The 26,943-nt window shown below is 37.4% G+C and overlaps 1 protein-coding gene across 7 annotated transcripts in view; it reads left to right on the forward strand.

The window, feature by feature from the left end:
- The window catches only part of EMB1997 (para-aminobenzoate (PABA) synthase family protein), a 91,328-nt gene extending 67,305 nt beyond the window's left edge, over positions 1–24,023 (forward strand). For 6 of the 7 annotated variants that reach the window (XM_010275249.3, XM_010275250.3, XM_010275246.3 and 3 more), the window contains 3 exons: positions 12,882–12,964; positions 19,755–20,393; positions 23,303–24,023. In XM_010275249.3, the coding sequence (XP_010273551.1) occupies positions 12,882–12,964; positions 19,755–20,393; positions 23,303–23,795 (1,215 nt within the window). In that variant the 3' untranslated portion in view covers positions 23,796–24,023. Of the gene's footprint in view, positions 1–12,881; positions 12,965–19,754; positions 20,394–20,494; positions 23,282–23,302 lie in introns of those variants that run through there. The other variant, XM_088893195.1, reaches the window with a different exon arrangement.
- The last annotated feature ends 2,920 nt before the right edge of the window (positions 24,024–26,943 follow it).

A 26,943-nucleotide genomic window follows, 5' to 3' on the forward strand; every position in this document is an offset into this window, starting at 1 on the left:
AAATCCTATCTTTTGTATTACCAAAATCAGTAGACAAGTTGCTATTTATAAATAGCAGTGTAGTGAAAAGAACTTAGCGTTTATAAATACCTATTCTTTTCTTTCTAAATATGTCCTTGGCTATATTTTTTAGAGGTAAAAAACTCATTAAAATATCTTGTTCCTGTCTCTCTATCTCTGAGAAGAAACAAGAAATTGAGGTGATGAGAGTCAATGGTTTCAAGTCATCTCTCTTTGTATCTTTGCCAAAGTGCAATGCTTGGAACTATCTCAAAGTCTGCCCTTAGAGGGTGGGCCTTGGCGCAATGGTTGGGTTGCTCCATTGCAACCTAGGTGACCAGGGTTCAAATCATGGTAACAGCCTCTTTGTATGTCCCTCCCGAGACCCCACATTGGCAGGAGCCTTGTGCAACCTAGGCTGCCTTTTTACAGAATATTGCCTAACATTATTTATGAGGTGGCTTTGTTTAACTGGTATATTTCTTTTAATAAAAAGGGCAGCCCAGTTCACGAGGCTTCCGCCAATGCAGGGTTTGGGGAGGGACAGATGTCCACAACCTTACCCCTGCACATACAGTGAGTTTGTTTCCAACTGGTATATTTCGTTTAATACAAAGGGAAGCACAACTGGTATATTTGTTTTAATATGTTTATTTATATCAGGCTTTATTCCATATGGATAATCTATACTTATAAATTTATTTGTTGTCATATTGATAACAATATTGACTAATTATTTTGTTTTGCAAATTCTTTGTTGTGTGCTATGATTTTTCATTTTTGTTCATTTTTTCATTTACAATAATTTCTAGTAGAATTTTTTACAATTTTAAATGGTTGGCAGAGCAATTCTTAAACTAGTAAACATCTAGTTTATGCAACTCTTTCACAAGTTAAATTCTGATCCACTTGAATGTGTTTGCCCCAATCGTATTCTGGATCTCTGGTAACAATATGTGCCATGAATATGGTCAGGACTTCTTTATTCACAATATCTGGACTTTGCATGGTATTGTAAGTTGTTTTCAGTAATAAAGTCTTCAACCACAAGATCTCTGCTACTTCAGAACTATACACTTGAACAAAACAGATAGAATACTGCAGTGGTCTGATGTAATTTAAGAAAAGAAACACAGGTTCGAAGAGAAGAAGAGAGAGAGAGAGAGAGAGAGAGAGAGAGAGAAAGAAAGAAGGGGTTCGGTTGTATATTACTGATGCCCCATTAGTTGTTATTTATAAATGTTAATCTCGTTACAAGAGTAGGATTTACTCTAATACCCCTACTTAAAACTCCAACACAAATTAAAAAAAGATAAACAAGGAAATAAAAACATAATAAATAAGTGTGGGGTTGGAACCACACACACTATTAACTATCTCTACACTCCCCCTCAAGTTGGGAGTAGATGTTTGTCATTCCCAACTTGCATAAATCTGTCTCCAGCTTGCTCTTTGTGATTGCTTTAGTAAGGAGATCAGCTAACTGCATGTCTGAGGCAATGTAAGGAAGACATACTTCTTGAGATGCAACTCACTCTCGGATAAAATGTCTGTCCACTTTGATATGCTTTGTCCTGTCATGCTGTATTGGGTTGTGGGCAATATTAATTGCTGCTTGATTATCGCAATACAACATCAGTGGCTTCTCATAATCAATTTCTAGCTCATTAAGCAAGGATTTCAGCCATAACACTTCTGCAACACCATTGGCCATGGATCTGTATTCAGCTTCTGCACTAGAGTGAGCAACAACATTCTGTTTTTTGCTTCTCCAGGAAACAAGATTTCCCCTCACAAATGCACAATACGTAGAGGTAGACCTCCTGTCATCAACACGTCCAGCCCAATCCGCATTTGTATACACTACTATTTCCATGTGACCACTATTCTTGAAGAGTATACCTCTCCCTGGGCATCTCTTCAAGTAGGCAAGAATCCTTTCCACTGCAAGGAGGTGAGTGGTCCTAGGAGAATGCATGTATTGGCTAACAACACTAACAACATATGAAATATTTGGCCGAGTTAGGCAGAGATAAAGAAGTTTCCCAACCAGCCTTTGGTACATAGCCCTGTCCTCAAGAAGTTCTCCACTTTCTGCACTTATTTTATGGTTAAGCTCAATAGGTGTGTCAGTTGGTTTCACTCCTAACTTTCCAATTTCCTCCAGTAAGTCAAGAACATATTTCCTCTGAGAGATAAAAATGCCATGCTTAGGTCGAGCTACCTCAATTCTCATGAAATAGTGCAATTCCCTTAAGCCCTTCACTTCAAATTCCTTGTGAAGATGTTGTTTAAGAGATTCAATCTCACTAATATCACTTCTTATTATCACAATTCGTCTACATAAACTGCAAGTAGGGTCAGGGAAAGACCTATCTTCTTAAAGAATAGAGTGTGATCTAACTGAGCCTGTATGTAGCTGAATTTGTCCAAAGCCAGTTTAACATATCAAACCAAGTTCTCGGAGATTGTTTCAGCCCATATAAAGCCTTCTTCAGTAGGAAAACTTTCTTTCCTGCTTTTGTACTATAAAAATCAGGGGGTAACTCCATGTATGCCTCTTCTTGCAAGTCTCCGTTGAGGAAAGCATTCTTAACATCTAGCTGAAATAGTGGCCATGAGAAGTTCGCAGCAATGGATAGTAGGACTTTGATAGTGTTCATCTTTGCAACAGGTGCAAAGGTTTCCATATAGTCTATGCCATAAGTTTGTGTGAATCCCTTTGCAACTAATCTGGCCTTATACCTCTCTATAGTACCATCAGCATTATATTTTACAGTAAACGCCCATCTGTATCCAACAGGTTTCTTCCCTTCAGGATGGTTAACTAGTTACCATGTGTTGTTCTTAACAAGAGCATCCGTCTCTGCTTTCATTGCCTCCTTCTACCCAGGTATCAAAAGGGCTTCTTGCACTTTTCTGGGTATAGGAATAGTAGCAATAGATGCCAAGTAAGATCTATAGGATTCTAAGAGGCAATCATAGAAAAGGAACTTGGAGATACAATGGGCAGTGGATAAGGTGCAATGGTGCTTCCCTTTATGAATTGCAATTGGAAGATCAAGGTCATTTGACGGTGGAGGCTAAGCATATTAATAGCAGGCTCAAGTGTGGGAGCAATGGTAGTGTCTGGATCTAGGGCTGTAGAAGATGTTGGGATTGACTCGAATTACTGTTGTGGACAGGAATTGACCTACCTCCACCACTTTCTGTGGTACACTCTCAACCCCCTACACTTTTGACAACCCTCTTCACAACACTCCCCCTCAATAACTTGGACAAGTAAAGGAACTTTTGGGGATGAAACTGAAACCCCTTCCTCACTATTCTCCCCCTGAGGAGAAGCCTTGTAATAGTAGGGCATATCCTAAAAAAAAAGTGACATACATGGACACAAAACGTTTCCCTAAAACAGGCTCATAACAGCAATATCCTTTTTGATTTTGTGCATACCCAAGGAAAATACATTCAGTAGCTTTGGGATCAAATTTGCAGCGATGAGGTCCAAGGATTTGAAGTACACCCAAAAGTTTTGAGGGGAATAGTGAACAGGTCCTTATCTAGATACAGAAGGTTGAATGATGTTTGCATGTTTAGAGCACGTGAAGGAACCCTGTTAATAAGGTAAATGGTTGTACGGATTGCATCCCCCCATAAGCGTATGGGAACATTAGAGTTGAGCATGATGCTTCTAGCTACCTCTAAAATATGTCTATTCTTTCTCTCTGCAACCCCATTTTGTTGAGGTATACGAGGACAGGTGCTCTGATGAATGACCCCATGATCAAGGAGATAGGATGCCAAGGGTCCTGCAAAGTATTCCTTGGCATTATCAGATCTAAGAATTTTGATCTTGATTTCAAACTAGGTTAGAACCATCTGATGGAAAGCCTGGGTCAGAGAAACCTCATCTTGAGAGTGCATAAGGTAAACCCATGAGAAACTGGTATAATCATCAACAAATAACAAGAAATATCTATACCCCCCCCCCCCACCACCATGGTGGGAGTATGATATGGCCCCCAAACATTGGTATGCACAATTTCAAAAGGAAGGTTGCTTCTTTTATTACTCAAAGGATAAGATGATTTGCTGTGCTTTGCAATTTCACAACTTTCACATTTAAAACTAGACACTTCGACTGACTCAAATAAATTTTGAAAAAGACTCTTCAAAGACCCAAAAGACAAATGACCTAATCGGTTATGCCAAAGCATAATCTTACTCCAAGACTGAGAGAAACAATTTCCCCACTTCACGGACAAACAAGTAGGTAAACTCCATTCATCTCACGGACAATCCCAATCACCTTCTTCGTTTCCAGATCCTGAAAAACACACTGATCAGGAAAAAAGGTTACTAAACAGTTTTGATTTTTAGTAATACTACTAACCAAAAGCAAGTTAGCACTAAGCTTAGGAACATGCAAAAGTGAGGATAGGGAGATGGCATCAGAAAATCTGATGTCTCCCTTGCCAGAAATTGGCACAAGGGAGCCATCATCAATAGAAACTTTGTCTCTCCCAGAGGATAAACAATAGGTGGTAAACAAAGTAGATAAGCTGGTCATATGGTCTGAAGCACATGAATCTATTACCCAGAAAGGCCTAGTGTTACCTGGGACAGAAGCATGACATGCGGTAGCTCTTGTACCTGTATGAGCAAGGGTTGAAGTAGGATGAACAGGTGTGGTAGCTGAAGACTGAGATGTAGATCCAGAAATACCAGCTTCATTCTCTAGTTGTGTCAGTGCAGCCCGGACAGCTGCTAAAGCACCCAAGGATGTGGTCCTTGTGCTCGAAGAAGATGCACTATCAGTAGTAGTTGCTATATTAGCACTCCCCTTCTTGTTTCTAAGTCTAGCTGGCATTAGGTGAGGATGCAACTTCCAACAGGTATCCCTAGTGTGTTTGGGCTTCTTGCAATGATCACAAAAAATATCTCTTTTGTCTTCCTTCTTAATTTCCCTTTCATTCTCCCCTCCAACCTTAGATTTTATTGCTGCCAAGGCTACTTTTGTGAGCTGAAAAGATAGCATAACCTTCCTCCTACTCTCTTCACTGTGGACTAATGAGTAGGCCTGAGATAAGGTCACACTCTCCCTAGTGAGAAGTTGCTGTCTTATAATGTCAAACTCTGAGTTTAGACCGGCTAAGAACTCAAAAACTCTATTTGTTTCAATCAGTTTTCTATATGTTGCTGCATCCCTTTGGCTTTCCCATTCAATAGTTTCCAAGTGATCAATTTCATGCCAAAGAGATTTCAGAGTAGCAAAATACACTGAGACTGGCTTCTCCCCTTGCTTGAGGTTATTCACTTCACACTTCAGCTCATAAGCCCTAGCAACATTGAGTGGTTGGAAATAAGTTTCCTTCATGCTGTCCCAAATCTCCTTTGTTGATTTTGCCCAAAGATAGTTTTGGCTGATATGGGTCTGCATGGAATTACATAGCCAAGTCATTACTAAGTAATTCTCTTCAACCCATTTTGGATATAATGTATCTTCCTCTGCTGGCTTCTTTGTATCCCCAGTCACATAGCCTAATTTACCTCTACCTCCAATAGCCATCATTGCTGATTGGGCCCACTCCAAGTAATTGGTTCCATCAAATCTAACAGTGGTAATTTGAAAAGAGTTTTCAGTCATGTTACCAGTCCCAAAAAATCCTTCCCCTTGTGTTTTTAACTCACTTCCAAACTTCTCCATTCTAAGAGAGCACTAATAAGCTAAAAAATTCCAAGAAGAAGACCTAAAAGGATATAGTTTTTTCTGCAACACTAAAAAATAGAGAAGACAACCCAGAATTTTAATCTCAGCAAGAAAAAACTCGAAGAACTTAAACTCAGCCAATAGATTCTTTCCAAGAGTGCAAACACAATCAAAATGGTCAACTCCCTGGTAGACAAACCTGGACTGTAATCAGCCGATACATCCTTTCCAAGAGTGCAAACACAGTCAAAAGGTCAACTCCCTGGTAGACAAGCCTGGACTGTAATCAGTCCAATATTCACAGTCAGTTTTTTTTTTCTTTTTTTTTATAGCCACACCCTCCAAAAAAAGGTCCAAGGTCAGATCTTTTCCAGCCACACCCTCCAAGAGAGGCTCACAGTCAAAAAACAGTTCGTAGTGTTTTGGAATGGTAGAATACTGATATGTTTCATTCTATTGCCAATGGGCATATTTATACAGTAAGCTGCTGCAATAAATAGAAAGAAAGAAAAATAGAAAGAAAAGAAAATAGAAAGCAGAAAAAATAGAAAGAAGAGAAAATAGAAAGTACAAAAATAGAAAGAAAGAAATAGAAAGAAAAAACTTTCTAAATCAATCCTTCCACAATCCTAGGAATATATACAATTCTATTTTCAGATCTGAACCAGTAACCCCACGCTTTCCAACACTCCCCCTCAAGCTGGTGAATAGAGATCCTCCATTCCTAGCTTGGCTATAATTCTCCGAAAGTCTGTACTATTGAGCCCTTTAGTAAGTACATCGGCCAGTTGTCCTTTTGTAGACACATAGGGAGTGCAAATCAACTTGCTGTCCAGTTTCTCTTTTATAAAGTGTTGCTCAATTTTGATGTGCTTCGTCTTGTCATGTTGAACAGGATTGTGAGCAATATTGATGGCTGACTTGTTGTCACAATGTAGTTTCATAGGCTCTTCTCGTGGAATCTTCAGGTCTTCTAAAATTATCTTCAACCAGAGTAATTCACACACTCTTTGTGCCATAGCCCTGAATTCTGCCTCTGCACTTGACCGAGCCACTACATTTTGCTTCTTACTCCTCCAAGTGACTAAGTTTCCTCCTAAGAAGGTACAGTAACCAGAAGTGGACCGTCTATCTATTGGAGATCCTGCATAATCGGCATCTGTATATGCTTCAAGAGTCAGTCCTCCATTTCTTCTGAATAAAATTCCTTTTCTTGGATTGGCTTTCAAATAGTGCAGAATTCGATGAGTAGCCTGCAAATGAACTTCTTTAGGATTATGCATAAACTGACTTATTACACTTACAGCATATGCAATATCCGGTCGTGTATGTGCAAGATAAATGAGTTTTCCAACTAGTCTTTGGAACATCTCCTTGTCTACACTTGCATTCTCGTGGACTTCTCCAAGTTTATGATTGAGATCTATAGGCGTGGAAGCTGGTTTACATGCCATATTTCCTGTTTCTCTCAAAAGATCAACAACATACTTTTGTTGAGAGATAAAGATGCCTTGTTTAGAATGTGCAACTTCAATTCCGAGAAAATACTTTAGTCTCCCCAAGTCTTTTATCTCAAATTCTCTGGCAAGGCAGTTTTTCAATGCTTCTCCTTTTTATCATTCCCAGTAACGATTATATCATCCACATAGACTAATAGTGCAGTAACTCCCCCTGAGGCTGTGTGTTTGATAAACAATGTGTGGTCACCTTGACTTTGCTTGTAACCTGTACTCAGCATTACCTTCATAAACCTTCCAAACCATGCTCTCGGAGATTGTTTGAGACCGTATAGTGCTTTCTTCAACAGACAAACTCTGTTCCCTTTAATGCCTTCTCCAAAACCCGGTGGAATGTCCATGTATATCTCCTCTTCTAGATCACCATGGAGTAACGCATTTTTTACATCAAACTGTTACAAATCCCAATTATAGTTAGCAGCCAACGACAGTAACACCCTTACTGTATTCATTTTAGCTACTGGGGCAAAAGTCTCCTGATAATCTACCCCATAAGTCTGTGTATATCCCTTGGCTACCAGACGTGCTTTGTACCTTTCTAATGACCCATCAGATTTGTACTTAATTGTGAACACCCATTTACAACCTACCGTCTTCTTGTTTCTTGGTAGATCCACAACTTCCCATGTGTTGTTTTTTTCTAATGCCTCCATTTCCACTCTCATGGCTTTTCTCCACTCCTTATTAGAAAGTGCCTCAGCTAGAGTATTAGGAATTGGAATGGTGTTAAGGCTGGCTAGAAAACTTTTATGGGATTTAGAGAATCTTTGGAATGATACATATTTGGCTAAAGGGTACAATGGGCGTTTGGTACATTCTCTAGTTCCTTTTCTCAGTGCAATAGGTAGGTCATACTCATACTCAGACTGTGAAGGTGTAGGTTCAGGATCTAAGCATCCCTCAGTTCTAGGATTAGGAGTTGAATCTTGGACTTGCACAGGTTGAGGATCTGGATTTTTCCTCCTAGAGTAAACCTACATATATCTCACATTATCATGCACATCATTCGTGGGGTTAACAGTGTCCGAATTTGGTTCAATGGTCGGGTTGTTTGACTCTTGTTGAGACTCGGGAATGTGGGGCTCAGAGGAATGTGACTCAGAGGGATGTGATTCTTGATGATTGAATGTCTGTGAGGAGGGTAAAACATCTAGGGAGAGTCCCCTGAAGATAAGGTTGAGTGAAAAATGATTTTCCTTCCTCAAATGTGACATCGATGGAGGTGTAGAATTTTCTGGTGGCTAGATGATAACATTTATAACCTTTCCGAGTTGGGGAATATCCCAAGAAGACACACCTGATTGCTCGTGGGTCTAATTTTCCCTTATTATGGACATGAACAAAGGCAGTGCAGCCAAAAATTCTTGGTGTGAGATTATTTGAAGCTTGAATATCAGGGTAAAATTGAGAAAGGACTTGTATTGGGCTTCGGTTGTCAAGAACTTTAGATGGTAGTCTATTTATGGTGTAGGCAGTAGTAAGGACAGCTTCCCCCCAATATTGTTTTGGCACCTGATTTTGAAAGAGAAAGGCTTAGGTGGTTTGCAAAAGATGGCCATTTTTTCTCTCAGCTACCCCATTCTGTTGGGGAGTGTTAACACAGGAGGATTCATGTAGAATGCCTTCTCTCTGAAAAAATGGGGACAAATTCTGATTAAAATAATCTGTAGCATTATCAGATCAAAACCTTTTAATTCTCACACCAAACTGAGTTTGGACCATGTTATGAAAGTTGGGAAGAATCGTACCCACATCAGATTTAGACTTAAGAAGAAAAATCCATGTGACCCTAGTGCAATCATCAATAAAGGTGACGAACCATCTGGAACCAGTAATGTTGGGAATTTGAGAAAGGCCCCATATATCCGAATGAATCAAATAAAAAGGAGTTAAAGATCTTTTATTGCTGATTGGGAAAGAAACCCTTTTGTGCTTAGCAAGTTCACAAACATCACAATGAAAGGTTTCAACATCAATTCCTTTAAACAAGGAAGGAAGCATTGTTTTTAAAATAGGAAATGAAGGATGACCAAAACGGAAATGATGACGTCAAATTAATCTTTATTGGAGGTAGATAAGAATGACTCGTGTGTGACATGCATAACAGTGTGAGATGATTTGATGGTTGCTTCAAGGTAGTAGAGTCCATCTCTTTCCTTAGCAAGTCCAATCTTCTTCCCCGAAACCTGGTCCTGAAATACACAGTAAGAAGGGAAGAACACAACATTGTAGTTCACATCCTGGGTGAGTTTATGTATAGAGATAAGGCTAGTGGATAACTTAGGAACAAGAAGCACATTTTTAAGTAATAGGGATGGAGTAATTTGAATATTCCCAATTCCTGCCACTGTGGTGAAAGAACCATCAGCAATAGAAATTTTTCTATTACTAGGACAGAGTGTATAGGTGAGAAAATGTAGTGAAGAGGGTGTCATGTGGTCAGTAGCTCCAGAATCAAGAATCCATGGAAAAACACTAGCCGAGGCATGTAATCCTAGAGATAAAGACTCACCTGAGAGAGCAAGAGAGGTAGAACCACTTCCTGGTTTCAAGGATTTCAGGAAGCACCTTAGCCTTTCAATTTCTTCATCATTAAATGGTCCCTGACTTGAGTGTTCTTGCTGCGGGGTTGTGGAGACATTATGGGCCTGTTGAACTCCTTTTGAAACTCCTCGATTTCCCCATTCCTTGCTGGATGTGGGAGGTTTCCCATGAAATTTCCAGCACCGATCTTTCGTGTGTCTGGACTTCTTGCAATAGGTGCACCAGAGGTTATCGTTAGAGTCACGGGTGGTTGTGTCACGAGCCAAGTTGTGATTGTTCTCACCCTTTGAACCACTGTAACTTCCTCCACTTGCCACCATGGCTGAGCCTTCGGGATCTTTAGGCTCAAGCATGATTCCACGGCGGCTTTCCTCAGCTCTGACAAGGGCTATGACTTCATTCAATGGAGGCACTTCTTCTTTGCCAAGAATTTGTATTCGGACCTGATCAAATTCAGCATTCAGTCCGACCAAAAAATCATACACCCTATCTCTTTCAATAAAATTCTTCAAGATCACAGCATCATCTGTGCACTTTGTCTCAAGAACCCGATAATGATCAAGCTCATGCCATAAATTTTGCAGCAGATTTGCATACTTTGTAACACTCTTGCTCCCTTGTTTGGTCGCCACAGTCTTCACTTTGACCTCATAGACACGATCAGCGTCATGGGCTTTGGAATAGGTTTGTCGGACAGCATCCCAAATAGCCTTTGCAGAGGGAAGAAACATACAAGTATCACTGATCTCGGGTGTCATTGAACTCCACAACCATGACATAATCATGGAGTCCTCTTCGTCCCAAGCATCAAAATTTGGCTCGCCCAACCTTGGTCCTGTTCCAAGGAGGTGACTAATTTTTCCTTTTCCCTTCAAATAGGTACGCACTAGTGTTGACCACTTCAAGTAATTCTGTCCATTCAGTCTATATGTTGCTTGAATATTCTGCAAATCACCAGTGTGAGGATGAGAATTTGTTGCTCCTTCATCGGTTTGGACGGGAGCACTTGTTGCAGTCATGTCGGACATTGTTAATGGAGGAAAAATAAGGCCAGCAGGAAAGGAGAATAAAGGAACACTTCTGGTTACAGATCAACACTGAAGGCCAGAAGAGAAAAACACAAAAAACTGGCAATGAAAGCCGAGAAAATCTCAAGGTTGACAAACCTAGAGCTTTGATACCATGTTTTGGAATGGTAGAATACTGATATGTTTCATTCTATTGCCAATGGGCATATTTATACAGTAAGTTGCTGCAATAAATAGAAAGAAAGAAAAATAGAAAGAAAGAAAAATAGAAAGAAGAAAAAATAGAAAGAAGAGAAAATAGAAAGTACAAAAATAGAAAGAAAGAAATAGAAAGAAAGAAATAGAAAGAAAAAACTTTCTAAATCAATCCTTCCACAATCCTAGGAATATATACAATTCTATTTTCAGATCTGAACCAGTAACCCCACGTTTTCCAACACGTAGGGTTAAGAATAAACCCTAGAAAACTCAGATTTTCTCAGCCGCACCTTCTAGATAAATCTAACTTATTTCTTACTACTGCTGGCCTCCAGAAGAGATGAAAACTTACCCAGAAAACTTTGATCACCACCTTCAATCCTGATAAAAAACCAATCTTGATTCCTCTAACGTTCTCTGGTTCTTCCTGATTACCAAAAAACACTCTCCAATCTTCGGACAGCTGCGAAAGATTTCTGGTAATCTCCAAGAATCAGGCAAAGAAAGCTCCTTTCTAATCTTCCAGCCCTAGGTAATTCTCATGTGGTCGGCTGGGTTAGGCTCACATGAGAAGCCCTAGATCTTGCTCTGATACCAACTTGAACAAAACAGATAGAATACTGCAATGGTCTGATGTAATTTAAGAAAAGAAACACAGGTTCGAAGAGAAGAAGAGAGAGAGAGAGAGAGAGAGAGAGAGAGAGAGAAAGAAAGAAGGGGTTCGGTTATATATTACTGCCGCCCCATTAGTTGTTATTTATAAATGTTAATCTCCTTACAAGAGTAGGAGTTACTCTAATACCCCTACTTAAACTCCAACACAAATTAAAAAAAGATAAACAAGGTCCAGCCGGCCCAACTATAAAAGGAAATAAAAACATAATAAAGAAGTGTGGGGTTGGAACCACACACACTATTAACTATCTCTACATATACCTCTAACGAAAACAGCAGAATTATTAAGAATAATATCGGAAGAAGTGAGAAGAGAGAAGAGAGTAGAGGTAAATCATGGAAGAGAACACTAAAATCGTGAGGATTGTTATTTTTATGCCTTGCGTTGCTATTTACATCAGTTGCTAGGAACAAGAAAAGAAATAAAATAAAGGTCCATAATGACTAATCAAAGGCCCAAACACATAACAATGAATAATACCATTGACAAATAAGAAAGAACAGAAAGCAATTATAGCCTATTTCGCAATACTTATCCTGAAAAGATGAACTTGTGTGTATGTGTTTTTTTCTTTTAAATACTTATGAAAGTTAGTAGATTATGCCAAATGAGTACAATATGCAGCATTTGATTGAAAATTTGTGATCAATCCAGTTTAACTTTCATCAATGAAATATATGCTTCTTGAAGCTAAGTACTCCTTGGAGTATAAAGAGCAATTAACTGCACCAATAGCATAAGCAGTGTTGGTAAGAGAAAAGACAAGTAATCAGAAGCCTTTCTAGTCACAATTGTATATACATCCAAGCAAAATTTATGGTACATGAACTGCACCGTAAAGAAAAAACATGAACTAGTGATACAACAACACATACAGTTGACACCTTTAACATTGTTAAAGTCTTGATGATAAGTACCCTTGTGAAATGTGAACTAATAAAAAGTCAGTAGACCATGTGTTGGCTTTAACCTGATTGGTTGAATCTTGATTTAACATGCAACAAATATTCATAAATGCATTGTATTTGGACTCATACATCCATTGTGGTTCCCTCTAACACTTAAGAGTGTTTCTCCTTTTGATATCAACATGCATGTGCTACACAGAGTTTTTTATATATGTATTTTAATGTACATATGTATCAAGATCTGTCCTATGGTTTCGTGGCCATTGTTGATTCCAATTTTTAATTCTTTTACATGTGAAGGAACTACAATCATTTTGTTATGATAAGGAAGATTACAAAGGATTACCATTTGATTTTTGCGGGGGATACATTGGATTCATTGGGTAAGAAGTTAAAATTTTCAAGATCTAATTATATATTTTATATCTATATCTCAAAATTTCACTACTATTTTGTAATTTTCTCTTAGGGTCTGTTTGGTTCATGGAAATAGGGGTCCAGAATCAGAACCAGAATGCCCTATTCCGATTCCAACCATCTGGTTGGGTGAAATCAGAATCTGATTCCCATTCCTGGTGGAACTGGTGGAATGGCATTCCTCCATTTGAGGGAATGGCCACCCCCCCTGGAAATGAGAATCTTATTCCAGCTGATTCCAATTTCTGAACTAAACAGGTGGGGGGATTGACCATTTCAATTCTGGTTACAAGGGATTTCAATTTTGATTTCGATTCTGACTATGAACTAAACTGGCCCTTACATTTTATAATTTATTCCTTACATTTTCTCTTCATTTCATATTGTGAAGTACATTGATTTTCCTTTAAATGTTATAGTATGTTCAAAGAGCATAAGATGATGCAACACCCCCTATTAGTTGATTGCTAACACTCCCCCTCAAGCTGGAGGGTATATATATCATACAGTCCCAGCTTGCTACATATGAATTCAACCCTTTTCTAGCTCAAGCTATTTGTAAACAAACCTGCCCATTGCTTCTCTGAACTCGCATGATATGTGTTGATCTCTCTACCAAGTACCTTCTCTCTCACAAAGTGACAATCAACCTCTATGTGTTTGGTCCTCTCATGGAACACTAGATTAGAAGAGATATAGACTACAGCTTGGTTGTCACAATGCAACTTCATAGGACTTTCCATGGTGAATCGAGCTTCTTAAAGTAGGTATTTTAACCATGTAAGCTCACACATGGTGTGGGCCATGGATCTATACCCTGCTTCAGCACTAATCCTTGCAACCATAGTTTGCTTTTTAGTCTTCTAAGTGACTAAATTGCCTCCAAGATATGTACAGTATCTTGTTGTGGTCCTTCTGTCAAAGATTGATCCAGCCCAATCAACAATAGTATACCCTTCAATTTCAAGTTTTCCACCTAATTTATACAATAATCTACATCCTAGAGCTCCTTTCAAATATCATACAATTCTAATGACTGTAGACTAGTGAGGAATATGAGGATTCTATGCAAACCGACTGACTACACTTATTGTGAAATAATGTCTGGCTGTGTGATAGTCAAATAATTCAATTTGCTAACGAACCTTCTATGTTACTGGATTATCAAATAACTTCTTTGTATTTTGAGTTCTGCATTTAGTTCCATGGAGATTTAGTTGGTTTTGCACCTAATAATACTGTATCTTCAAGTAAATCAAGGACATGCTTTCTCTAGCATTAGTTAATACCATGTCTTGACCTTGCAACTTCTATACCCAAAAAGTACTTCAACTTACCAAGATCTTTGGTCTCCAAATGCTCTTGTAAGAATAGTTTAACCTTTCAATACCTTAAACATCACTGCCATTAATAACTATATCATCAATGTATACTCCCAAAAGGATCTACCCTAGTGTAGAATCATAATTAAAATAGGATGATCAACATTGCATTGTTTCATCCCAAAATTTTTTACCACCTTACTAAATCTGCAAAACCACACATGTGGGGTTGTTTCTGCCCATAAATTGCCTTTTTCAACCTACATGGTCTACCATACTCCTCTTGAGCAATAAACCCTGGTGGTTTCTCTCTCTCTCTCTCTCTATGTATATATATATATATATATATATATTTCCTTAAGTAGGCCACCATGGAGAAAAGCGTTCTTAATATCAAGCTAAAATAATGTCCAAATCGTACATAGCAACAAGAGAAATCAGCACATGCAATAAACCAATCTCAGTAACATGAGAGAAAGTCTCCGATGGGAGATCAAGACCTTAACACCAATGGGTACAGTGCAAGTAAGAAAAACAGAGCTAGGAAATCTGGCAGAGGAAAGACCAAGTTTCAAAAGAAGCAGAACGGTAGGAAGAGTGCCTTGACGAAGTGTAGGGCTAGAAAGGGAGAAAGTTGGATATGGGTGATCACAAAGTTTGATAAAAGTGGTAAGAAAATGTTTGTGGTCGGCTCAGTAGTGAGCGTTGACAACTGTATGCCTTCTTTGGCAATTGAGGGCACACGAGATGAAATGCAAGAAAGAAGTGTCCCAGATGGGACTTTCATCCCCTCCGATCCCAGTGCTTTAATTGCAGCCAGCTGTGGGAGTGAAAAATCAAGGTTTGTGGCTTCAAATGGGGATGCTTTTTGTTGGTCCAGAGAGGATGGAAGGGGTGGGGAGGAGGAAAATGGAAAAAGGAGTGATAGTGGCGATGCTAAGGTTGTGAGTACAGATGAGGTGGTAGACAAGGAAGCTTCAGGTGCCAAACAATACATAGATGAACATGTTGATCATGGTGGGAATGCTCCGCATTTTGAAGAGGTGAGGATTGGAAGGTTGGGTATAGACTTGGGCAGGAAAAACATTCTTGAAGAGAAAGAAGGGGGCCAGACTGCTGGGACAGCAAGCAACAAACCGCGTAGTTCTAGAAATCAAAATATTGTGCATGTCACAAAGATATTCTCTAGGCTTAAACTCAGCTTGGCAGGAGTAGGACCGACAAAAAATTACAAATGGGTCTACAGGAGGAAAAGATTGAGTGGAAAAGGGACATCCGTCTCTAATCGTAAGGGGACATTGATGCAAATTCAGCCTTCGGTTCCCCTTCTAGACGAGGAACAACAGGAAAACAATTTCAGTGTTACAGCAAAATAATAATGAAAAGAATGGGGACTTAGGTGAAGTGAATATCCAAAAAGTAGTGGAAATAGATGTCAGTATTGGTAAGAGCTTGGGTTTGTTCTTTTGGGGAGGTGAGGAGTTTTCCAAAAGGGCTTTGAAGAATTCGAAAGAAAAACAAAAAGGGAAGAGAAGTTGAAGAGAGACTATTGGAAAGGAGCTAAGTCATGGGATGAGGAACTTTCGGACCAGGAAGTTTCGTCCACAGATGAAGATTGAAGTCTTGGTTGGGCGGCGAGGAGGGGTTTTGATTCAGGTTTGTTTTGTTGGGTCAAGGGCTTGCGTATTTTAGGGTGCCTTTCTTTGGGGGGGTTTGATTTGATCTTCAGATGGATTGGGTGGGGTAACCTCATGTTTGTAAAGTGTGAGGTTAATGGATCTGTTTAGGGGTCCTGAGGCTGTAATGTGTGAGGTTTGAGGGTCTGTTTGGGGTTCTTGAGACCGTTCTTCTCCTGGTGATGACTTATCACCTCTCTGATGTAATTTCTCTTTTTTCTTGATTCTTTAGAAAAAAAAAAAGGTCTCCATGTAGTCCACCCCATACAACTTTATATACCCCTTTGCAACCAACCATGCTTTAAGTTGTTCTACACTACCAATCGATAGAAACTTCATAGTATGAACCTACCAACAACCCACAACATGCTTCCATGTGAAAAAGCGGTAAGTTTCCATGTATCATATTCAAGATCAGAAAGTTGCTCCTTCATTGCTTTCTACCAACCTGGAGAGGCAAGGGCTTCCTGGACATTCTTAGGGACATGAATAAAAGATAGTAAAGAAGCAAAGTGTTGATGTAAGGGAGATAGCATGAGAAACTAAGACAAAATTGGAATGAGGATGAATAGTACAATGATGTTCACCTTTCTAAAGTGCTATTTGGAAGAACAAGGTTTGAAGGTTGAGAGGTGGAAGATGTAGGTGGTGTAGGTGCTATGGTTTGAATGTGATTAATGACTGGATTCTCTGGCGATGGAGAAGATTGTGGGGGAGCTGGTACATATCTTTGCATATACACTCACTTGATTAGTGATCTACCAGTAACAACTCAATCTCAATAGGTACTGCTAGAGGAAATAAAGGAGATGAAGGAGTGGAAGTGTTTGTGCTACAAAAGAATGCAAAAGTCTTAAAAAAGTGACATCAAGACAAAGAAACGAATAGTTGAGAGTAGGATTGTAACATTTATACCCTTTATGAGTCCTAAAGTAACCAAGAAAGATACTCTTAGTGGCTCGCACATCCAACTTGTCTAGTCCAAGAGCAAATTGAGAATAGACATGGGCGTCCTATTAATGAGAAACATGCTATTAGCCTGCATCACTCCAAAACTTTTTCAATACATTCATGTGGATAAGGAGATAATAAGCAATATCAAGTAAATGACGGTTTTTCCATTCAACTACCCCATTTTGTTGAAGGGTGTAAGTATAGGAAAACTGATGAATTATGTTGTTTTGTTTTGGTATAAAAATTGCTGAAAGAATGTTAGGAAACATTCTCTGTCATTCTTAGAACAAAGAATTTTAATTGGAATTCCAAAGTGAGTGCAAATTTCAGAATAAAAAATTTGGAAAATGGAGAACAATTTTGGTCTTTCTTTCATAAGATGAAGCCATGATTCAAGAATAGTCATCAATGAAAATTACAAAGTAGTTGAAACCATTGTAAGTATGGGTGAGCAAGAAAAACCGAAAAAACCAAACCGAACAAGAAAATCGACTGAAGCCAAACCGAAAATCCGGTTAACTGAATCAATCGATTCAGTTTCGGTTCGGTATTTTTAAAAACCAAAGGCATCGGTTCGGTTTCAGTTAACCAATATAGAAAATTGGCAGTTAACCAACTGACCGGTATACATATAATTCTATATTTTTTAGGTATATTTATGTATATTATATATTTTTTATATTTTCTATATATTATAAATTAATAAATATGCATTATATATATAAACATATATATAATATTATATATTTCTGATTTTTTATTATATCTTTATATATTTTTATAATATATTGTAAATATAAAAAACCCGACAAACTGTACTGATCAACCGGTTAACCAATCGGCTTTGATCCGGTTTTGATTACTGATTTTCCATAAAACGGTGATACCAGTTCGATTCTAAAAGTAAGCCCACAGTTCAGTTAACCAAACCGTGATAACCCCTAATTGTAAGACTCAACAATGATGTTTAGCATTAAAATGTAGGGTGTCCAAGCCAACAATGAATAGTCACCAATGAAAATTATGAAGTAGTTGAAACCAAAGAAAAAGGACTCAATACCCGACAAACAGTTCTAGGACTAAAAGACACAATGATGTTTAGCAAATTAATACAACTCACAATCCAACAAAGAGACATGTTGTATTAACAGAGCAAGCAACTTAAACATCTAAATTGAAGGGTGACCAAACCGGCAATGCCACTATTAGTGGGGTAAGAGAGGAATGGAGCGCTACTTTTGATCCACCACCATTGAGATGCCTCAAAACATGTCCTTGAATGGGGTTATTGTTTAAAAAACATGATAAAATTGATGTGAAGGCTTACACTGATGCTAACTAGTCTGATTCTCCTAGAGATGGGAGATCAACATGAGGATACTGCACCTTTGTAGATGGGACTCTAGTCACTTGGAGGAGCAAGAAACAAACTGTAGTGGCTAGATCAAGTGTTGAAGCCAAGTATAGGGCCATGGCTCACAGAATGCTGAACTACTTTGGCTAAAATTCTCTTAGGTGAATTGAGGATATGTATGCCCCGAAGACTTCCCACTGGAAGCTAAGGAGGGGGTTCGCAAATATCTGAAGAAGTACCCGGGGATTGGTATATTGTTCAAGGAACATGGTCACGCATGTTTCCAAGAATTCCCACCTGGAAGTTGTCTCAGATATCTGAAGAAGTACCCAGAGATCGGTATATTGTTTAAGAAACATAATCATATGAGAGTTGAAGTCTACACTGATGCTGATTGGGCAGGACAGGTTCAATTGATGACAGGAAGTCTACTAGTGGGTACTGCATGTTTGTCGGTGGAAACTTAGTCACTTGGAGGAGCAAAAACCAAAGTGTAGTGGCTAGATCTAGTGCTGTAGCAAAGTATAAGGCCATGGGACATGGAGTGGCTAAAGTACTTTGGGTGAAAAATCTAATTGCTGAATTGGGTTTTTGAGTTGACAGCTCGATGTCCCTTTACTGTGACAACAAAGCAGCCATTAATTGTGCTGCCAACTCAGTTCTTCATGACAGAACCAAGAACATTGAAGTTGATAAGCACTTCATAAGAGAAAATTTGAAAAGGGTGAAGTTTGTACTCCTTATATCAGTTCTAAGGAACAACTTGCAGAGGTTCTTACAAAAGGTCTTCACTACTTGTGGCACAATGAGTTTTGTCACATTTTAGGGGAATGTTGTAATTCTATTAGTATGTAGCTGTAGGGGCTTTTTTTGTCAGAATTCATATTTTATTGTATAGTTGTCACCCTAAGTATATATTAAAATTGAGGCTCCGCCAGTTTAGCTAAACAAGGGACCCGGCGGGGGGGGGGGGGGGGTGCTGCTGCTTTGTAATCATTTTCAGCACTCTGTATTCTGACTGTTGCAACATTTTTAAATTTGAATTATTAATTGAAAGTTGATCAAAAGAAAATGAGGCTCCACCAGCTCAATTTTTTGGTGGCTTCTTCAATTCTCTTCTCCCTCTCTTCTTTCTTCTTCTTCTCCTTCTTTCTTTTCTCATCTTCTTATTTAATTACATATAATAACGGTTGCTCTACATTATTCTGTTTCAGGAGACTATTATTTTGTTTTTTAAAAAATATGCCCACTAATGCCATTCTTAAACTTCTCTTTGAGGTATATAAAAATTGTGAAACATATTCAAATAAGAGCAATCTAGGAAACAATTTTAAGTTTCGAATTTATTCACACATTATCCATTATCTCCCATAACTCCTATTTGCAGATGCATGAACACCTTATAGCATTGGATACACGAGTACTAATATTGATATGTCCTGCCATGCAGATATGACCTAAAAGTCGAATGTGGTTCCACATATAATCATCATAAGTCAAGGACACCTGATGCTTGTTTTTTCTTTGCTGATAATCTTATAGTAATTGATCATGATAATGATGATGTGTACATTCTATCCATACACCACCACTCTGGTAATGCTTCAGTACCACATAAAGGGTCAACTGCAAAATCATGGTTGGATGATACTGAGCAGAAGCTTCTACAGTTAAAAACATCTACTACTTTCAAGGAGAAGAAGTCACAAGCAACAAAATTGACCCCATGTCATGTGGGTTTTCTTGCTGAGAAATCAAAGGACCAATACATGAAAGATGTCAAAAAGTGTCTGAATTTTATCAAAGATGGAGAGAGCTATGAATTGTGTCTTACAACTCAGATAAAGAAGAAAATTGGAGACATAGATTCTCTAGGACTCTACCTTAGCCTAAGGGAAAAAAATCCAGCCCCATATGCAGCCTGGCTTAATTTTTCCAAGGAAAATCTATGTATCTGCTGTTCTTCCCCTGAGAGGTTCCTAAGATTGGACAGAAATGGTACATTAGAAGCAAAACCCATTAAGGGCACCATTCGACGTGGTTCAACAATAGAAGAAGATTCACAGCTTAAATTGCAACTTAAGCATAGGTAAAAATTAATGTTTTGCATTGTTATATCATCATTTCCTCCATTTCTAGAGCTTTTTTCAATTCTATTTGATATGGAAATTGGCATTTTTCTCCTGACAGCAAAAGGTCAATCTCTGGAGTTAATGTGATACCCATTTACTTCCTAACCCTCAATGGCAGTGGAATGATCACTTTGGAACCAAAATCCTTTGTCATAGCAGTGTTGTTAATGTGGTGAGGTGATGACCAGTTTTTTTCACCACCCTGAGCAATGTGGTAACTAGTCAATGCCTAGGCCTGACTAGCCAATTACAAAAAAGATTTATTCTAAGTTTAAGATCTGGATGAAATTTCATGTATAAGCTAACAGAGACTACAAATATGCAGTAAAAGATATGATATAAAGCATTTAGTATACATTCTAAGTTTACATAGAAAGCCAGGACAAATAGGCTGAGATATGGAGTTGAAATCTTAGTTTTTTGAAGATAGTGCAGCATTGCCTTTCTGACATTGCTTCTTTGGCAACTTCCAACTCATTACCAGCAAACCACTAATTGGAGGATGACCTAAAGGAAACTTCTCCAACTGTTCCCCCTTTATGTTGTGCCTTTTATATTCTATATATCATCACCTAACCAGTATAAGTCCATAAGTTTATATTAATTGTTTGAAGATTTATACATTAAATCATAGTTATTCACTACAGAAATGGGCTGAAAACTAAAGACCATTACCTAATGTCAGTCCTAGCTATCTGGTCTCTTGGAAGAGTGCAGTGGATGGGGACCTATCCTTTGGCACTTCTTTTGGACAAAGTGGCCACTCTCAGACTCAAACCCACATTCTCATAATCATCAGCCCAAGATTTTACCATTACACCAAGCAATGGCCCCAGGAATGGACTGAAAACTGTTAACAAGGAATCATCATTATGCCAATTTTGGGCCTTTACTGCTTTGGGCTTGTTCTGATGATGGTGTTAGTTGGATGGCAATCAATGCATGGGACCTTAAAATGCATTTGGTAAAATATGAAAAAATGTTGGCAACTACATTCTATCTCAATAACCCCAAAAACATACAGAATATTTGGACTTTGGTTAAATTTGTTATTTTGTTATTGAAGAAAACTAGCTTACCGTGTCAGTACACTAGAATTATTGAACCAGAAAAATCAGTATGTGTAATAGTAATTTCATTTCCTTTGGTTCTCAGACTTTTTTTTTATTATTATTTTTGGGTTTGTAAATAATATTGAAAACCTTATTGATCTTTTCTTTCCTGGAGGTGTGGACTCAGTATAGTAGTCTGCCAATGACATAAAAATTACATCTAGGATGCAACCTGTGCCAGATTAAATCCAAATGCAATAACTGAACAGTCAATTTATAACCTGACCTGACTGAACCTTAATCATCATCATCTAATCTCTTCCCTAACTATATGGGGTTGGCCACATAAATCTTGTTTCATCATCCCATTATGTTCAGTTCCATATCCATTGTCAAATTATAAGAACTTAAATCCTTTCTTACTACTACAACTTATGCCCTTTTTTGTCTGCCCCTAGCTCTTCTAGCCCTTTGTAACATATCACTTCTTATGGGTTCTATAGATGGTTTTCTCTGCACATGACCAAAACCACCTTAGTCTACTTTCCCTCATTATATCACCTATGGGAGATTCTCCTTGGTTCCTTCAAATAAGTCCATTTGTAGTCTTTTACTTTTTATCTTTTCCACCCATTCGCATTTCTGCAACTGCAACATTCATTTTCTGGACATGCTGTTTCTTACTGCCTAATAAATCACTCCATACAATATTGCTGACCTTACGACTTTTTTATAAAAGTCTACTTTTAACCTAAGTGGCATTTGCCTATCGCATAAGACTCTAGATGCACCCCTCTGTTTTGCCCATCTTGCTCTAATTCCATGAGCATTGTCCTTCTCGATCTCTTCATTATTATGGATTATTGAACCAAGGTAACAGAAAAGATTATATTTAGTCATCTCTTGGTCTCCAATCCTAGCCCTGATTTTCTCTCACATTATTATTAAACTTACATTGCATATATTTTGTTTTAGTCCTACTTATTTTAAAACCTCTTGTTTCCAAGGCATTTTCCCATGAACCTAATTTTGTATTTAACCCTTCATTAGTTTCATCTATTAATACAATGTTACCAGAAAATAACCCGCATTATGAGACCTCCTCCTCAATATGTTCGATGAAAAGACAATTCAGGATCCATGTTCATAAGAGTATGGAAAAAGTTTCTATGCTGGCTGCCAACCAGACACAACCCTCCTATTTCTGGGCTTGAGACCAGCAGTGTAAGACACTAGCAGAGTTTGGTTGGGGACTCAGGTTTGGGTTACTTTATCATGTAGGCTAAAAGCAAATTATAATGAATTTGAATAAAAAAAAACTTGGCTTACACCCTCCTGGACATTAACCAATCGCTAATTATATACCGTTTGGCTGCTTGTGCTTTGGTAGACATGTATATGTAAATGTTGTACACTATTGGGCTCAGATTCCAGAAATCTGAAACAGAGCAGAAACAAATTATAAATTTAATGGCGGCCACCCTTCCACCAGGAATACTTGGGGTTAAAAAAAGAGAGAAACAGAATACAAGCCATTCATATTATCTGGTTTGATGAGTTTGGTTTCACTTTCAAGTTGAACCCCATCCCGAGTTGCATTTGTAGGTATATGTTGTTCATGGATGACTATAACCACTATCTCATGGATTTCAACTGTCATCTCAATATAAGATTTGATTTCTCATCCTCATTTCCCATGCCAGGAAATTATATGGTAGGGTTCAATAGAAACTTGTAATGATATGTTGTTCCATCCATATGAACTTAAATAGTTCTTTTTCTGGTCTTTTTTTTTTATTTTACTGTTTGAACAGCGAAAAGGATCAAGCAGAAAATTTAATGATTGTTGATCTTCTGAGGAATGACCTTGGCCGTGTCTGTGAACCTGGGACAGTGCACGTGCCCCATCTGATGGAGGTGGAATCATATGCAACTGTCCATACATTGGTTAGTACAATCCGAGGAAAAAAACAATCAAACGTGAGCCCAGTCGATTGTGTCAGAGCAGCATTCCCTGGAGGTTCAATGACTGGTGCACCCAAGTTGAGATCAATGGAACTTCTCGATTCTCTTGAAAGCTGTTCTCGAGGCATCTACTCTGGATCTATTGGATTCTTCTCTTACAACCAAACATTTGATCTGAATATAGTGATTAGAACAGTTGTCATACATGAAGGTGAAGCTTCGATAGGAGCTGGTGGGGCTATCGTTGCTTTGTCAAACCCTGAAAATGAATATGAAGAAATGGTTTTAAAAACACGGGCACCAGTAAATACTGTTTTAGAATATCAAAGCAAATCAGGTTGAAAGTAGTCTAGTATCCTCTGTTTTTATACCATTTCACATTGTATTATTATCATTCCCTTGGTGGGGTTGTGTAATCATCATAGAATTAGACAACTTGTCCAAGTTCTTATTTAAATTGGCAAACTTGTAAAACAGTTCAATTTGTTGTTTGATTCACGTCCTGTGGTCATGATTGCCAGGATATGTTTACCACGTGAATGCATCTGATTTATGTTTCAATTTGCTTAACATTTTGTTCTTGCACGGTTTGCACTCACTTCCCTTCATGACAACTATAATCATTAGTGATACATAAATTGTTTTTATAAATTACTGTTTCACTTTTAATAGATGGCACTATTCAATAATTGCTCTTTTTATTTATTTTTTTTCTTTTTTGATAAGTAAGAAACGAAAATTTCATTAAAATAAAAGAAAAATAGAAGATGAGGTAATGAGCCATCACCCAATTATAACCATGAAAGTAGGTATCCAAACTCAGTGCACCTTTTACAATTACATATCTGGATTTCCAGCACTTCCCTCAAATTTTCCCCCAGATCCCTTTTATTAATGTCTGAACTGGATGAGCCATAACCCAATCACCAATCGACTTTCTGATTGCTCTTTTTAATGGTGTGGATGCTTGTGCAATGAACTAATTTTTTATTCAAAACAAATCTCTAACTTGGAATTCCAACTGAATAATCATTATTTAGTTATCTGGATTCTCTTCAGAAAGGTAGAACAGCGGTTGATGTGTTTTCTGAACATGAAAAGAAATTTCACCTAAACTAGGTGTTCAATATAGATGCCAAAAATCGTGCCTCTCCAATAGGGTTAGGATACAAATATACAGTCATTGAGTGGAAATGAGGTTAACAATCCCTTGAAATAAAGGAAATAGCCGAGACCAAATTGAATTTCAATTGCCAATGGGACCTCAATATACTAGCGAAATTTCACCCTGTTTTCGAAAAAAACTTTTGCTCAGGAGAGACCAATAGGAAGGAGTTATTACACCCCCTAGTTGCAAAGATAGTCACCACCTATCAGTTCCAAATAATGACGTTTGTGCTAAAGATCTGGAATTCTTCTAATGGCTTGAACCAATGCATTTGTCTCAAATAAAAGCAACTTCTATATGGGTCCTACCATCAAATGTTTGAACATTTTTTTCTTCCCATATCAATAATAAAACTACAACTTTTGAGGCAGCTCCACACAATCTTTCCTTGTCTTCTTGGAGGAAAGAAGAATCAAGGACTAAAGAGGCAGTGTTGATGGAATCTACCAAACTCCAAAGAGAATAAAAGTATATACTCTCAAATGCTAGTAATGAGACAGTGTTTGGTTTGATTATTTGATAGAAAATAAGAGAGAGAAAATCAGGAAATTGAGGGATGTTTTAAAAGGAATTTCACAAATTTCCTTAAGAACTTTCCCGCAACTTTCTATTTCTTTTTTATTTCCTATCAAACCAAACACAGCCTAATAGAGAAAGAAACTAGAAATGTCAAGTGATTCCCAATCTTACAGTGAATACATCTATGAGAATTGAGAAAGGGGCAATCTGATTTTCTTTGAAGAATTTTACAAGTATTAATTTTAAGACGAGTTACTTTCCAACAAAAGGCTATCATTTTTTTTTATAGAACAAAAAAAAAGCTATCATTTTAATTGCTGTAAAAGGGTGTTGGTTCTTGCTCATTTTTTTGGGAGTGTATTATCTATTTTTACCATGCCCCTGTTGATGTTGTTAAGTATTATTATTTCTACTTTTCTCTGTTTTATAGCAGTAGGGATTATACTCCTTTTAAATATCAACTCAATAGGACCTTAGATTGTTGTTATGTTCATTTTCCCTTGTTCATCTCTATTTATTGTTTTAAATTTAATAATCAATATATTTTATTTCACCTTTGCTGCCTTTGTTTATAAATTAATATTTTCCTATGTATACCTCTCTATAGATGCTAAAATAGTGCTATTTGTGTAATCGCTTTGTTTGTGGCATTTTTTTTTTTTCAATTTTCAGTTTACAAACATGCTGAAATAATTTGAATCTCAAAAAGAGCCTCCTCCAAACCCTGTATTAATGAAAGAAATCTTTTGACCTGAAACATTGCCACATTTGTAAAATAACCAAGATTTAAAGTATCGATATGATATGCCTGATACAGGACATTGCATCGTATCTTTGAAAAGGAGATATAGGATATGCATGAAAATTGGATGTATCGTCTTTCTTCATGTGTATTGGTACCGTATTGATATGATACGATAGTGTTTTGGGCATTTTGATGTTGTATCGGTCGATACACTATCGATATGGTGGCGTATCGACTGATACACTACCAAAACGATATGGACGGTAACTTAAAACAACAAACGGGTGAAAGAAGGTTTCTTTCTCCTAAAAAAAGCCTCCCCCCCCCCCCCCAAACCACTCCAAATCTTTGAAAAGTTAACTTTTCAAGTTTCCGAAAATATTGCAAAAATAGGTGACTTTTTCAACTTTTTTTTCATTTAATCCTTTTGATTTGTTGCTTTTTTTTTTGTATGAATGCTGAATGTGTTATAATCTTGGCTGATCTACATTTTCCATGTCAAAAATCACAAAATTTTTTATTATATGTGTAGATCTATGGATTTTTATGAGGAAAAAATAAAAAATAAAGAAAAAATTGAAAAAAAAATGTTCATTTTTTTTATTTGAATGTAAGAAATAAATATGTTAGAAACCTATGGATGATCTACCATATCCATGTAAAATTTAAAATTTTTTGTGTAATTTGTTTTTGAATTTTTTGTAATTTTCGGAATTGAAAATTAAATATTAATTATTTACTTTTTATTGTGATTTGTCCATAAGAACTGCATATTCTGTTAATATATGGCTGACCTATCATATTCACAGATCATTTAGCATTTATTCTTCAAGTATGATTTTTTTAATTTTTTGTAATTTTCGGAATAAAAATTAAATATTAATTATTTATTTTTTATTCTAATTTGTCCATAAGAACTGCATATAGTGTTAATATATGGATTATCTATCATACCCATAGATCATTTGATATTTTTTCTTTAAATATGATTTTTTCTGTAATTTTCAGAATTAAAAACAAATACTAATTAGTTATTTTTTATTGTAATTTTCCCATAA

Source organism: Nelumbo nucifera, chromosome 8 (genome assembly GCF_055504915.1).
Source record: "Nelumbo nucifera cultivar China Antique chromosome 8, China Antique-T2T, whole genome shotgun sequence".
NCBI classification, from domain to species: Eukaryota; Viridiplantae; Streptophyta; class Magnoliopsida; order Proteales; family Nelumbonaceae; genus Nelumbo; species Nelumbo nucifera.